The 14623-nt window shown below is 44.1% G+C and overlaps 1 protein-coding gene across 2 annotated transcripts in view; it reads right to left on the minus strand.

Annotated features, from left to right (window-relative positions):
* Positions 1-14623, minus strand: part of ttn.1 (titin, tandem duplicate 1) — a 166286-nt gene that overhangs the window by 81599 nt on the left and 70064 nt on the right. For both annotated transcript variants that reach the window (XM_029702492.1, XM_029702491.1), the window contains 29 exons: positions 14242-14541; positions 13814-14116; positions 13542-13729; positions 13299-13413; positions 12883-13167; positions 12604-12755; positions 12324-12471; positions 12028-12205; positions 11576-11697; positions 9729-10016; positions 9302-9598; positions 8994-9180; positions 8755-8870; positions 8321-8620; positions 7513-7812; positions 7297-7402; positions 6993-7189; positions 6466-6771; positions 6059-6358; positions 5634-5933; positions 5135-5437; positions 3665-4045; positions 3242-3544; positions 2784-3083; positions 2272-2568; positions 1696-1980; positions 1170-1463; positions 676-975; positions 235-543 (listed from right to left, as the gene is read on the minus strand). In XM_029702492.1, the coding sequence (XP_029558352.1) occupies positions 235-543; positions 676-975; positions 1170-1463; positions 1696-1980; positions 2272-2568; positions 2784-3083; positions 3242-3544; positions 3665-4045; positions 5135-5437; positions 5634-5933; positions 6059-6358; positions 6466-6771; positions 6993-7189; positions 7297-7402; positions 7513-7812; positions 8321-8620; positions 8755-8870; positions 8994-9180; positions 9302-9598; positions 9729-10016; positions 11576-11697; positions 12028-12205; positions 12324-12471; positions 12604-12755; positions 12883-13167; positions 13299-13413; positions 13542-13729; positions 13814-14116; positions 14242-14541 (7260 nt within the window). The remainder of the gene's footprint in view (positions 1-234; positions 544-675; positions 976-1169; positions 1464-1695; positions 1981-2271; positions 2569-2783; positions 3084-3241; positions 3545-3664; positions 4046-5134; positions 5438-5633; positions 5934-6058; positions 6359-6465; positions 6772-6992; positions 7190-7296; positions 7403-7512; positions 7813-8320; positions 8621-8754; positions 8871-8993; positions 9181-9301; positions 9599-9728; positions 10017-11575; positions 11698-12027; positions 12206-12323; positions 12472-12603; positions 12756-12882; positions 13168-13298; positions 13414-13541; positions 13730-13813; positions 14117-14241; positions 14542-14623) is intronic.

Here is a 14623-nt window from a genome sequence, read left to right on the forward strand (position 1 = left end):
GAAAAATTCAGGCTGTTCTGGAGGCAAAGGGGGGTCCGACCTGGCACTAGATGGACGTACCTAATGAACTGGCCGCTGAGTGTAAGTCCAAAAATTGATGTAGCAACTGCTGATTGCCCCATTAAGACCTTTTGTAGCGCTGACACACCTACGTATGATTATACTAATATTATAATTGTATGGTTATCACAGATCTGTTTGCTGAAAATGTTAATGATCGCTGAAAATGTTTACCTAGAACCTCCACATGGATGATGCGGTGTGCTTTGCCATGACAGTTGGTGGCAGCCAGTTTGTAGTCTCCCTTGTCTCCTCTGATAGTCTCAGGGATGCTGATCTTGGTGGTGCATTTGGTGCGGGCCACCTCCTCAAACTCCATCAGCAGTGTCTCAGTAGCCATGGGGATGACGACGTCATCCTTAGACCACTGAACCTCTGGCATTGGCAGACCCACCACCTCAGCAGGGATTTCAATAGCCGCTCCCTTCCTCACAATGATTGTATCTCTCTTGAAATGCTCCAAGATTGAGATTTCGGGGGGAACTATGATAACAGACCACACAAGGCATTTCGTTAAGATGAATACAAAAAAAGCAGTTTACTGTGGTTGCTTTATTATCCAAGACAAATATCTTGTTTATGGTAGGGTTTATAGAAGAGTGTAGCATTACTTACTTTCATCATCCTGTATGTTAGCACTGATTGGTTTGGAGCGTTCGCCCTCTCCCACCTCAGTCACGGCAAACACACGGAACTGATACACGTGGTTCTCTGATAGGTTCTCCAATTTGATGTGTAAGTCTTTGCAGAGCTTGCGATTGGCCACGTCAAACTCAGTTCCATCTGCTCTCATCTTCTCAACATAGTAACCCGTGATTGGGCTACCTCCATCGCTGCGAGGTGGCTCCCAAGCAAGAGCAATAGCAGTCGTCCACCTCTCGGTGTAGTGCAGTTTCAATGGTGGAGATGGAACAGCTGAAAGAGAGGAGATCAATTTCAGAATAATTTTTACATATTAAAATCTGTATATAAAAAGAAAGACACTCCAGCACATTGTGATCGTAGATTCTCCACAAACAATGTAATGGATCTTAGAACCAGATACAATTCTAACATCTTTGAATTAGCTTTTTCTTCTCCAATAACGCCATTTTCTTCACTCGTCATACCTTTGGGATCCGAAGCCAGAATAGGCCCAATGTCCGTTGGGGCGCCATCACCGTACTTGTTCTTTGCAAAAACACGGAAATCGTACTCTTCCTCTGAAAGCAAACCCTGAATGTCACACTTGCATGAAGCAGTCTCGATAGGTTGTCTGAATAGCTTCATTTTTGCATCCTTTTTCTCCACTACGTAGCCGATGACATCGCTGCCACCGTTATCTAGAGGATCTGCCCAGCTCAAGCTGATGTTCTTCTTGGTGACATGAGTAGTCTTCAGATTAACCACAGGCCCAGGGACATCTAGTTACAACCACACAAAAGGGTAAAAATTAAGAGGATGAGAAAACTGAAGATAGGAGAACTATGGCCTGTATTCATAAAGCGTCTCAGAATAGTAGTGCTGATCTAGGATCAGTTTAGCCTTTTCGATTATAATGAACAAGATTATATGGACAGTGGGGACATGATCCTAGATCAGCACCTCTCCTCTGAGATGGGGCCTATGTGAGCAATTGATTGCTTGCACACTTACCCATGACGTCAACTCTAGTGACAGCAGACTTGGTTCCACTGCTGTTGGTTCCAGAGATCTGGTACTTTCCGTGATCAGTTCTCTTGGCGTACTTGATGAACAGAAGGCTGTTCTTTCCTTCTGTTTCGATCACAACATGCTCTTTGTCAGTTTCAGCCTCATCCTTCATCCATTTCACTTCTGGTTGTGGTCTGCCGATGGCGAACGCTGGCAGTCTCAGTGCCTCGCCGGCTTTGATGATGACTCCGTTCTTCACAGAGGCATCAAAGTCAACCACTGGGGGCTCTGGGGACATAGACATAAATGTTTGTTTCATGAGTACACTGTAGGCCAATAAAAAAATATTTAAATATTATATGGTAGTATGATATCATTAGCTCGGTGACATATTTGCACTATATGAGCTGACTGGTTGAGCTAAATGGTGAAGCTGAAAGATTTCACTATATGAGTTAACTGGCTTGTTCTCTGGGGTCAATGCCAGGTTATTGTAAAGCACTATGTGACAACTGCTGATATAAAAAGGGCTTTATAAATGCATTTCATTGTTTGATTGATTGATTGATTGATAGATACCTTGAGGCTCCTTCACAGTGACTGGTTCAGTCATGCCAGGTGCTCCCGGTCCGGCGTCATTGACAGCAATAACCCGGATGTAATAGTCAGCGCCCTCTGTCAGCCCAGTCACTGTATACTTCAGCTCCTTGCATCTGAACTCTGTACTACGTTTCCATTCCTTCTCTCCAGCCAGAACACTCTCAACATGGTAGCCAAGTATATCTCCTCCTCCATTGTACAGGGGGGGAACCCAGGCGATATCAACTGTTGTCGCAGAGGTATCAATAACTCTTGGAGTGGGTGGGCCAGGGGGCACTGTAGAGGCAGAAAGAGATAACTCGAGTCAATGCTTATAATATTGATGATAGTGTGTCAACTAAGGCATATAGGGGTGAATCCTAACTTCCACTTATATCAAATTTTCACGTAAGCTCCCATTGACATCAATGTTTGACTAAGTAATAAAAATAAAAAACCTTAGGATTCCACCATAGATTGTAGTGTTGGTATCTATTCTCAGATAAACTTACAGATTGGATCCATAGCAACCTGGGGATCAGTTGGGACACTGAAGGGTCCGGGGCCAGCCAGATTCTCAGCACAGACTCTGAATATGTATACCAGGCCTTCCATAAGACCCTCAATCTTCACAGAGAGGGAATTGAGCAGGAAGCGGTTCACCCTAGTCCAGTGTTTGCTGTTCATTTCCTTCCTCTCAATCCAGTAGCCCAGGATGGGACTACCATTGTCCTTGGGCTCATGCCAGGAGATGAATACGCTGTTGGCAGTCACCTCTCCAATTCTGGGTGTGTTTGGAGCATCAGGTGGATCTTGAAAGAATAGAAGGGGAAAAGTAGAATGTTGTAATTGGCAGTTAATGACAAAAACAAACACTTATACCAGTGACAGTAAAGGGAAAATACACATTTCAACAAACGTTTATAACTGACAGTAAAGGAAAAACAGAAATGTCATTGTAGATATTTACCGAATTGGTTCTTGGCAATGACTGGCTCAGAGAGACATGAAGGTCCGCAGCCAAACTTGTTCTCAGCGGTAATACGGAAGATGTACTCCTTTCCTTCAATCAGTTTGGTAACAGGATAGTTGCAAACCTTGAGGGTTGAAGTTACCGTGATCCATCCGATATCTTCATTCTTGTTGTCTTTCTTTTCAAGGATGTAGTTCAGGATCTCACTACCACCATCGTCAAGAGGAGGTTCGAACTTGCAGATGACAGAGGTGTCCCTGATCTCCTCAAAGACAAAGTTCACTGGAGGGCCAGGCTTATCTGTACAAATCATAGAAAAGAGAATGTTGAAACTGTTGTTGAGGAGTAAAATGACTAAGTAAGTAAGTAAAGTTCTGAAAAATGACTGAAAATAGTTTGTGATGATGATCATTGGCTTACCAAGGACGTTGACGTCACAGTATGCAGTTGCAACACCATGAGAGTTCTCGGCCTGGATGCAGAAGTGACCGTGGTCAGCTCTGATGGAGTCTCGCACCAAGATTGAGGTCTCGCCCTTCTTTACAGCATAAGAAAGACGCTCATGAAGAGGGGTTACGAACACCTCAGGTTCTTCAGGTTCAACCTTGCCCCCCTTCTTCTTCTTCAGAATAGGCAGTACTGGCTTCTTCTCTGGTACATTCTTGACGTCTTCGTTGTTCCTGAGCCAGGTGACAGTTGGGTATGGAGCGCCAGAGATGTAGGCGTCCAGACGGATCTCCTCACCCTTCCTGATGCACAGGCCATGCTGCAGGCGAGCATGGAGGGACACCTTGGGTTTTTCTGAAAGAATTGACAACACAAAGGCTAAACCATAGAAATAGAATGAATAGAACAGGTGTCCCCATTCAAGTCAATGATAGCATAATGGATAGACTGGTTGTGAGTGTATCCATGCCAGGAAGTAAAAGCAGGAAGTGTCACCCTTCCTTTAATCTGTTCTGTGATTTGTTGAGTCAACTCAACTGACATAAAAAAGACATTCCATTGCATGACCTGCATCATTTCAATGAACATTCTACATTACCATGGCAATCAAGCATCAGTTGATAGAACATTCCAAATCACCATGGAAAAAATTGCATCACAAGACCAGGCAGCCATTGCGAGTGTACAATGCGTTTTCCAGTAACATTGCTAGGGTTAAAGCTTCCAAGCCTGTTCTATTCATTCTATTTGTATGGGTTAAACTACATGTTATTATTAGACATACACTTCGGCCTCGATTCAATCAGATATAGCGTCAACTGCATTAGCCGACATCCACATAGTGTGTTGGAGGTGTAGCTGTAGCTCCCTTCCTTATTACCCCTATACTGCGTTAGAAGTTCAAAACGGCAATATCGTATAAGCTCTATCGATTATAAAAATAATGACAGGCTAATGCATGTTTTCATGTTAATTTGGATGGGGGGGATTTATAGCCTATCAGCCTAATCGAAGTGTAGACAATAGTGTAGACAATAAAACATCACGCATTCGAGTGTTTGAACTTGTAACACGGCTGCATGAACTTCTAACGCGGCTGCATGGGATTTGTCGGACATAAAGTTGGGTGTGGTTTCGTTGCATCCAATGGCAGTTTTCACAATAAGGTAGCACAATGAGCTGCTTGTGGATTTCACAGCTCTAACACAGTTGTATCTCTGACACCGGCAAAACATGCGGGTGTCGGCTAGCACGGATCTGATAGAATCTAGCTCTTGATCTTTCAAATTGGTGTACATCAGACGCTAATGACCTTCAGAGTCCATTTGGAGCTCTTTTCAAGCACCCAAAGGCGTTTTACAATACAGAACAAATAACAATCAATAACAATAGAATACAGAACAAAATAACAAAAATTAAACATTGTCAAAAAGGTAGCCATACCAACGGGAGCAGCGATCATGGCCAGTGGAGTGCTGCGAGACGGCTCGCTGACTCCAGCAGCGTTCTCAGCGCGAACACGGAACTGATACTCTTTGCCTTCCTTCATATCCTTCACCACATAGGTGAAACCAGGCACCAGGGATGGGTTGATTCTCTGGAACCTATCACCATCCTTCTCAATGCATTCCAGGATGTAGCCAGTGATGGCGCAACCACCGTCAGACACTGGTGGTTTCCAGGTCAGTGTGATAGAGCTGGCGGTTGGATCATGAGCCTCAACATCAATGGGTGGATCTGGTTTCTCTGTAAATAACAAAACAGGAAAAATAACATCAATACATATCTCTGCAATCCATAATCCATGGAGCCGAGAAGGGTTCATACATCCAACACATTCTCCTATATAATGCGTTCCTGCTCCTTCAAAAATGTTGGTGAAGAAACTATCAAGCAATTCTAACCAATTGTGAAAAGTTGGAAAGTGTTCCAGAACACTTACGTTTCACTTCCATAGTGATGACAGGGTTGCGGAGCTCCAGGAATGGCCCAGAGCCGACCTTGTTGACAGCCTTGACCCGGAAGTGATATTCTTCGTTCAGCTTGAGATCGTTGACCTGGTAGGTCAGGATATTTTCTCCTGATATCAGAGGCCTGAAAGTCTTATTAGTAGCCACTCTACGCTCCAGAACGTAGTGAAGAATTGGAGTACCACCATCACTCTCTGGAGCCTCCCATGTCAGCTTGCAGGAGTTCTTAGTGATCTCATCTGCATTGATGTCCTTGCATTGGCCGGGCAGACCTGTGGATATAACGCAGAATATGCTATACAGTCTGTTTTCTGCATTTTAAGTAAAAAATATCTTGATTTAACACCAAATATTTTCACAGTGAAGAATTCAAGTGAATACTATATGTGAATCTTACCAATAACTTTAACGTTGATGATTCTGGTGGCTGTTCCGATCGCATTCTCCAGAGTGACGGAGTATTCTCCAGCATCATCATGCACACACTTCATCACTTCCAGGTGAACACTGTTGAGCTCACAAGTCATCAACAGTCTGTCGTCATTCTGTAACTTTGTGACAGAGGCAGTATCTGTGTGGAAGATTTTGCTCCAGACCATCTCTGGTTTGGGGATGGCATTGTATGGGATGTTGATATGCAGCTTGTCACCCTCAACCACCACAATGTCTAGGGCCTCCATATCCATAGTAGGAATACCTGAGAGAGGGGATAAAGAGATGTATATGTTACTTCCCATTTATTTTCAATAAGTGGCATAACATTTATTTCCATTTGACACTTTGGGGTATGGTAAGTATGCTTACAGTCTGGATCCTTGGCAAAGACCTTCTCAGAAATGGCAGAAGGATCGCTGACACCAACAGAGTTGATGGCACGGACTCTCAGGACATATTGTTTCTCTGGCTTGATGCTTTCCTCTGCTTTGTATGTGAGCTCCTTGACTGGGCGAGTGTTGATTCTCATCCACTTCTCAGCTTTAGCCTCTCGGAGTTCAACATGGTATCCTGTGATGGGGCTACCTCCATTCTTCAATGGTACCTTCCAGGTAATGTTGATATGCTCTCTACTGGCACCAACTATGACCAAGTCAACAGGAGGAGATGGTGGACCTGGGAAGAAGAAAAAACACATTATTCACATTGGTTGCCTTTGAAAAGTAGTGGAAGGCGCTCTACCAATGTGAGAAGAGGTGTCTCGTGGGGTGTGAGCGAGAGTTGCACCTTTTCCTTCCTAATATTGATTGCCTTTGCCATGCCAAGACAAAGTTATATTAAATAATCATACTACAGTATAAGATGAATATACATTGAGAATGTAACAGACAACTCACTTGTAGCATCCTCAATGGTGACTACTTCTGTTGGTTCACTAGGGTGTCCAACGCCAGCCTCATTCTCAGCACGGACCTGGAACTGAACCTCAGTGCCCTCATCCACATCTGTGACTTTGTAGGTGCACAGAGCGTCGGGGGTCTTTCCAGACTTCACCCAGCGGGTTCCAAGTTTCTCTTTCTTCTCAATGACGTACCTAAAAAGCAAAATGGTATGTATTATTTTAAAACGGTTTAAAATTACTTAAATACAAATACTGTCATGACAAACATATAGACAATTACAAGTTTGTTATTCACTTACTTTGTAATGGGTCTCCCACCATTACTCTTTGGAGCTTCCCATTTCAGTTCAACGTGTCTCTTGGACACCTCCACAATAGTCAAGGCATAGGGTGGCCCAGGAGTGGCTGGAAAGAAAAAGATAAAAGCAAAGTTCATAAGTTGTAAGAACTACTCCATTGACTTTAATTCTACATCAACAACAGAATGACTGAAGCGGGACAGGATAGAAACGTACTGAAAGTATCTTTAGCTAGAACAGAGTCTTCCAGTTCACAGTAATCACTCTGTCCGACTGCGTTCTCAGCAGCCACACGGAACACATAGAGGGAGCCCTCATTCAGTGGAGTGACAGTGTACTTCAGCTCCTTCACAGTGGTGTCCACCGCAGTCCAGGTCTTACGCCTGACGTCCCTCTTCTCAACAACGTAGTTGGTGATTGGAGAGCCACCGTCATTGTCAGGAGCCTGCCACTTCAGCTCAGCGTTGATCTTTGTGATGTTGGCCACCTCAAGCCATTGAGGAGGTGATGGAGGATCTGTTGAATAGAAAAGGCAAAAAAAATCATATAATTTCCAATTCCAAATAGTCATCCAACTGGTATTGTCTCTCAAAGCCAGGGATCATCAACTGGATTCAGCTGAGGGACATTCGTTGTTGAGCGGATGGTCAGGGGGCCGGAACATAATTACAAATAATTTAGAGACTGCAATGTGACCGCAAGAAGACCAAACATATATAATATTTCACAAAAACATAATAATTTCAAATCTTGCATACATTTGTATACGATCACATATATCTCTCTATTATGCATGGGAATACTTTGGAACTGATTTCCAAAATTCTAATCACTTGGAGCTGATTTGCTGGTGTTTTTACAGTCTTATGTCCAACAATAAAAATATTAAACATTTATAAACTTTATTTTTTCATCAAGCTTTGGGGTGCCAAATAAAATTACCCACGATCAAATTTGGCCAGCGAGCCACCAGTTGGGGATCCCTGCTCTAAGCCTAATTGTCGGAGTTAGCATCATGACTTACAGAGTCTTTCCTTGCAGACCACAGGATCGCTTGGGTCACTGGGCTCACTCTCTCCTGCGCAGTTGACGGCCTTGACTCTGAAGGAGTACTCCTGTTTCTCCATCAATCCCTTCAGGAAGTGCTCAGTCTGGGGCACGTCCTCTGCTGCTCTGATCCATGCTTCGGTACCAGTCTTCAGGAACTCAATGATGTAACCCTCGATCTTGGCACCGCCGTCGTGCTCTGGCCTGGTCCATTGCAGAAAGGCAGATGTCTTAGCTATTTCTCTGATGAAGGGTTTGCCAGGAGCCCATGGAGGATCTGGAATACAAGTAACATGACAGGTTTATGACAGGTCTTATTTTGCTGATGATACTTGTTTTCTTTAAATGATATAGCTATCTTTTTCATTTATGAAAAGAATAGAACTAAATTATCAATATAACACAACATACCAATTGGATCCTTGACCAAGACTGGATCAGTCTCAGTGCTTGGTTTTCCTGGTCCTGCAAGATTCTCGGCCAAGACACGGAACTTGTACTTCTTCTTGGTAGGCAGGCCCTTCACCCTGAAATTAACATATAGACATATTTGATAAGACTGTGGATATACACATACAAAATCACAAAATATAATATAATAGTTAACTATAGTATAGTATAATTATAGAACCTTAACAGGCCAGCTGTACCTAAAGGTGATGTCCTTGATGGGCAGCTTGTTGCATCTGATCCATTTGTCATTTTCTGGGTCGAACCTCTCGATCCAGTACCCAGTGATAGGACTGCCACCATCCTCATCAGGCTCGTACCATGTCAGAGTCAGAGAGTCCTTAGCAATATCAGAAGGCTGCAATCTGGATGGAGCACCAGGAGGATCTAAAAGACAACAGCAACACATATATAATGCAATAATAGAACAGAGGACTATGTTTAATGAATTACAGTGTATAAAGTATATTACATTGACAACATAATTGTAAGATAGTATATAACATACCAAAGGAGTATTTGGCGATGATTGGCACATGCTCATTAGGGGCGCCGATGCCGTACTGGTTCTCAGCCTGTACTCTGAAGACGTATTCCTTTTCAGGGGTGAGTTTGGTGGCCTTGAAGGTGGTTTGTTTCACAGTGGATGACAGTTTGGTCCACTCCTCTTTGTCAAAGGGTCTGAGCTCCACAATGTAGTTGGTGACAACAGATCCCCCGTCGTCTCTGGGGGGGTTCCAGGCCAGGTAGCAGGAATGGTTGGTGATCTCAGAGATATCAAACGCAGCTGGAGGACCAGGCTTATCTGTTGGATGACATTCAAATATTGTTATAAACATAAAACATGTGTTGTTCCAAAGTTGTAAATTCATTCTATTTTTTCATTGACATTTAGGGGGGAAAACATATCGTATAGGGGGAAAAATATATCGTACCAAGAATGTTGACATCAACAGTTGCGGTAGCACGACCACTGCTGTTGACTGCCTCAATGATATAGGTAGATGTGTCTTCTCTGACGGTTTTGGCAATAGACAAAGTGGAGTTTCCCGTCTTGGTATCGATGGTGATGCGATCATCTCCCTTCAGGACCAGGTCAGCCTTGGTCCATTTTACCTTGGGTTCGGGCTTTCCGACAATATCAGCTGGAAGTTCAATCTTGGTTCCGGCTCTGGCGGTCAAACCAGCCAGCAACTTCACGTCCAGTTGAATCTCTGGAGGCTCTGTTGGGATCAATTGGAAACAGAGTGACATTTCTGCAACAAACCAATGAGAGTTTAACTCAGGGCACGTGTCTTTAGGATTCAGCTAAGAGCTATGTAAATCCTATGTATTATTATCATGATTATATACATTACCTATACATCAACACCATTATCCCAGAAACCCTAGAACCACTCCAATTTGCATACCGCCCCAACAGATCCACAGATGATGCAATCTCTATTGCACTCCACACTGCCCTTTCCCGCCTGGACAAAAGTAACACCTATGTGAGAATGCTATTCATTGACTACAGCTCAGCGTTCAACACCATAGTGTCCTCAAAGCTCATCAATAAGCTAAGGACCTTGGGACTAAACACCTCCCTCTGCAACTGGATCCTGGACTTCCTGACAGGCCACCCCCAGGTGGTAAGGGTAGGTAACAACACATCCGCCACGCTGATCCTCAATACAGGGGCCCCTCAGGGGTGCCTGATCAGCCCCCTCCTGTACTCCCTGTTCACTCATGACCCAACAGCCAGGCACGACTCCAACACCATCATTAAGTTTGCTGATGACACAACAGTGCCTGATCACCGACAACGACGAGACAGCCTATAGGGAGGTGGTCAGAGACCTGGCCGTGTGGTACCAGGACAACAACCTCTCCCTCAACGTGATCAAGACAAAGGAGATGATTGTGGACTACAGGAAAAAGAGGACAGGGCATTCTCATCGACGGGGCTGCAGTGGAGCAGGTTGAGAGCTTCAAGTTCCTTGGTGTCCACATCACCCAACAAACTAACATGGTCCAAGCACACCAAGACAGTTGTGAAGAGGGCACGGCAAAACCTATTCCCCCTCAGGAGGCTGAAAAGATTTGTCATGGGTCCTCAGATCCTCAAAAGGTTCTACAGCTGCACCATCGAGAGCATCCTGACGGGTTGCATCACTGCCTGGTATGGCAACTGCTTGGCCTCTGACGGCAAGGCACTACAGAGGGTAGTGCGAATGGCCTAGTACATCATTGGGGCCAAGTTCTCTGCCATCCAGGACCTCTATACCAGGCGGTGTCAGAGGAAGGCCCTAAAAATTGTCAAAGACACCCGTCACCTGTCATAGACTGTTCCCTCTGCTACCGGAGCGCCAAGTCTAGGTCCAAGAGGCTTCTAAACAGTTTCTACCAAAAAGTCATAAGGCTCCTGAACACCTAATCAAATAGCTACCCAGACTATTTGCATTGTCCCCACTCCCCCTCTTTTACAGCGCTGCTACTCTCTGTTGTTATCATCTATGCATAGTCACTTTAATAACTCTACCCACATGTACATATTACTTCAACTAACCGGTGCCCCCGCACATTGACTCTGTACCGGTACCCCCTGTATATAGTCTCACTATTGTTATTTTACTGCTGCTCTTTAATTACTTGTTACGTTTATTTCTTATCTGTATTTTTGTATTTTTCTTTTAACTGCATTGTTGGTTAGGGGCTCGTAAGTAAGCATTTCACTATAAGGTCTACACCTGTTGTATTCGGCGCATGTGACTAATACAATTTGATTTGATTTGATTACCTTTAGGATCAACAGCCAGGATCTCATCTGTAGCCCTGCAGGGTTTGCCTGCTCCCAGCCTGTTGACGGCTCTCACACGGTAGGCATACCACTGTCCCTCAATCAGACCAGTCACCTGGAATCTAAAGGGAACCAACAATCTGGTTAAACTGAGAAAATACATATTCTCCCTTTCATTCTTAATAGAATATGATCAACTGTCAGTTTTAGTATTATTTAGTCACTGAAGAGTTTCAGCATGGGGTTTGATCAATTGCAAATTAAACATACTTCTGAAAGAATGCTAAACTGTCAGGAAATGTACCGCTATCCAAAAATCTAAATCTGATTGAACCTCAGGCTGTGTACAACACTAATTTATAGTAACAATGATAGAGATTAAGATCTTACTTCAGCTCAGGCAGTGGACAACACTAATTTAGAGTAACAATGATAGAGATTAAGATCTTTACTTCAGCTCAGGCAGTGGGTCTCCACATGGCTCCCACTTGTCTGTGCCACGCTGGCATTTGTCTACAACGTAGCTCTTGATTGAAGCTCCGCCATCATATTTGGGTGGCTCCCAGTACAGGAAGATGCCCTTTCCTGACTTGTCTCTCCATTTCAGGTTCTCAGGTGGATCCGGCACAGCTTGGAACAAACACATGGTTTACATTTTCCGATCGTGGTAGAGCTTGTGTATGATTTAGTTGAAGTGTACAAATAAATGTGTTAGTTTAATCAGTTTCTGAGAAGGATAAGTACTCACTGGCAGGGGAGGACACATTGACTGGCTCGTCAATGTAGGCAGGCTCTCCTGGGCCACACTTGTTGATTGCAGTAACACTGAACAAATACTCTTTGCCTTCAATGACATCTGCCACAGTGAACTCCAGGTCCTGTACACCCATGCAAACCTGAAAAGTAATCACAATATAAGTTAGTGATAGGATGAACGGAGAGCATATACATATAGACACATTTATTCCTTAGCGGTTATAGTTATAGGAACACTAATTTGTCATTCAAAGTGTACTCATAAGATATACCTTGACCCAGGTCTTGCGTGACACTTCCTTCTTTTCAATTTGGTAGCCAATAACTGGGCTTCCTCCATCATGCTCTGGTGCCTCCCACATCAGGTGGACATGGTGTCTTGTCACCTCGGAAACCTTGAAGTCTTTGGGTGCACTTGGTGATGCTAAACAAAAATGGCAAATAATGAGCAAATACTGGCAGTACTACTACATGGTGAGAGGGCTGTAACATATTCATTAAGTTGGTAACATGAAGACAAGTTGTTTTTTCATCACAAGGGTATCACTTACCAATAACATTGACTTCAATCTCTCCAAAGGCACTGGTCACATCATTCTCCAGGTGTAGAGTGTATGTGCCTTTGTCTGGACGCACACTTGGGGCCACTGTCAGTTCTGTGTAGGTGCTCCTTGTAACCATGGACACACGGTCACCAGCAGTGAGCTCTTTATCACCACAGCTCCACTTGGCGGTGGGTGTGGGATATCCAAGAAGAGGGACGCGGATAACAAGTGGATGAGGAACAATGACCTCCAGGCCATCCTTAAATCCACTGAGATCCATGGAAGGTCCAACTAAAATGAAAAAAACAACATTGTGTTTACAACCACATTACATATTTGTATTTTGTATTTCTTTTTAAAAACCAAATTAAGTTCTAGTATCTATTTTCTCTGTTTTAAGTTAACGTTGAATAACAACACACCATGACAATCGTCTGCCAAGAGAGGTCCAAGCTTATCAGCTGGATCTGAAACTCCGGCTGCGTTCTCTGCGCACACTCTGTAGTGGTACTTCATCCCCTGCTTCAGTCCAGATACCTAGGACAACAACAAAAGTCAATCAGTACAATGTAATGAGGGAGGGGAATCAATACAAATGACAGTACAAATTGAACAAACTGGCAACAAGCATATTTCACTGCTTGAAAAAAGAAAGTGGCAATTACCTTGTAGTGAAGGTCCTGACAGAGCCTGGCATTGCATCTGAGCCACTTGTCTGTTCCATCCTCACACTTCTGAATAATGTAGCCAGTGATCATGCTTCCTCCATTGCTGGCGGGGGTCTCCCATGTCAGCTGGACAGAGTTCTTTGTCTGGTCAGTGTAGTTGAAGTTCAATGGTGGGCTTGGTTTCTCTGTAATAGATTTGAAAGTGTTCAACTGTTATCTATGCCACATAAACGTTTTCAGTTGGTCAGAACAACATTATCTTGACTCACCAATGGGGTCCATGATCTTAACTGGATCGGTGGCAGCACTTGGTTTGCCAATGCCAGCCTTGTTTTCGGCTTTGACACGGAAGATGTATTCCTTATTCTCAACAACATCAGTGAGAGTGGCTGTGCGGTCCAGAGCCTTGGCGATCATAGCCACCTCCCAGCTCACAGAGGTCCTGTCACGGAACTCAATGATGTAGGAGGTGATCTCAGATCCGCCATCAGACTTTGGTTTTTCCCAGGAGACTGTGGCTCCGAACCTGTTCACGATGCCAACCACAACGTCCTCAGGTGCCTCTGGCACATCTGAAGTAAAAACAGAGAGAAAGGTTTTTAAAGATGATTATTTGTTTAGCTTTTGATGCTATAATGGTCATAGGACATCACAGTACAGTTGTACTTAGTATTGGGAAAAGTCAAGTATTGCTTACCAAACTTATTCTTGGCCTGGACAGCTTCGTCTGTCTCCACAGTGGGTCCACTGCCCACTCTGTTGCGAGCACATACTCTGAAGAGGTACTTGTTGTCCCTCTGGAGACCGCTAACAGAGTATTCTGGAGCGTCAGCACGGTCAGTGGCAAGGGTCCATGTCTTGCGCTTAATATCACGCCTCTCAACCACATATGCAATGATCTTGCTGCCACCATCACTCTCTGGCTCTTCCCAGGCCAGGCTGACCTCACCGTCGGCGGTGTCAACCACTTTGAGGTTCTTCACAGGTCCAGGGACATCTGGAGATCACAAAAACATTAATGACCAACTTTTCAAGCATCCTGAACTATCTTACTACTGAAATCCATTAGATGATTTTTA

This window comes from Salmo trutta, chromosome 20, assembly GCF_901001165.1.
Source record: "Salmo trutta chromosome 20, fSalTru1.1, whole genome shotgun sequence".
Classification (NCBI taxonomy): Eukaryota; Metazoa; Chordata; class Actinopteri; order Salmoniformes; family Salmonidae; genus Salmo; species Salmo trutta.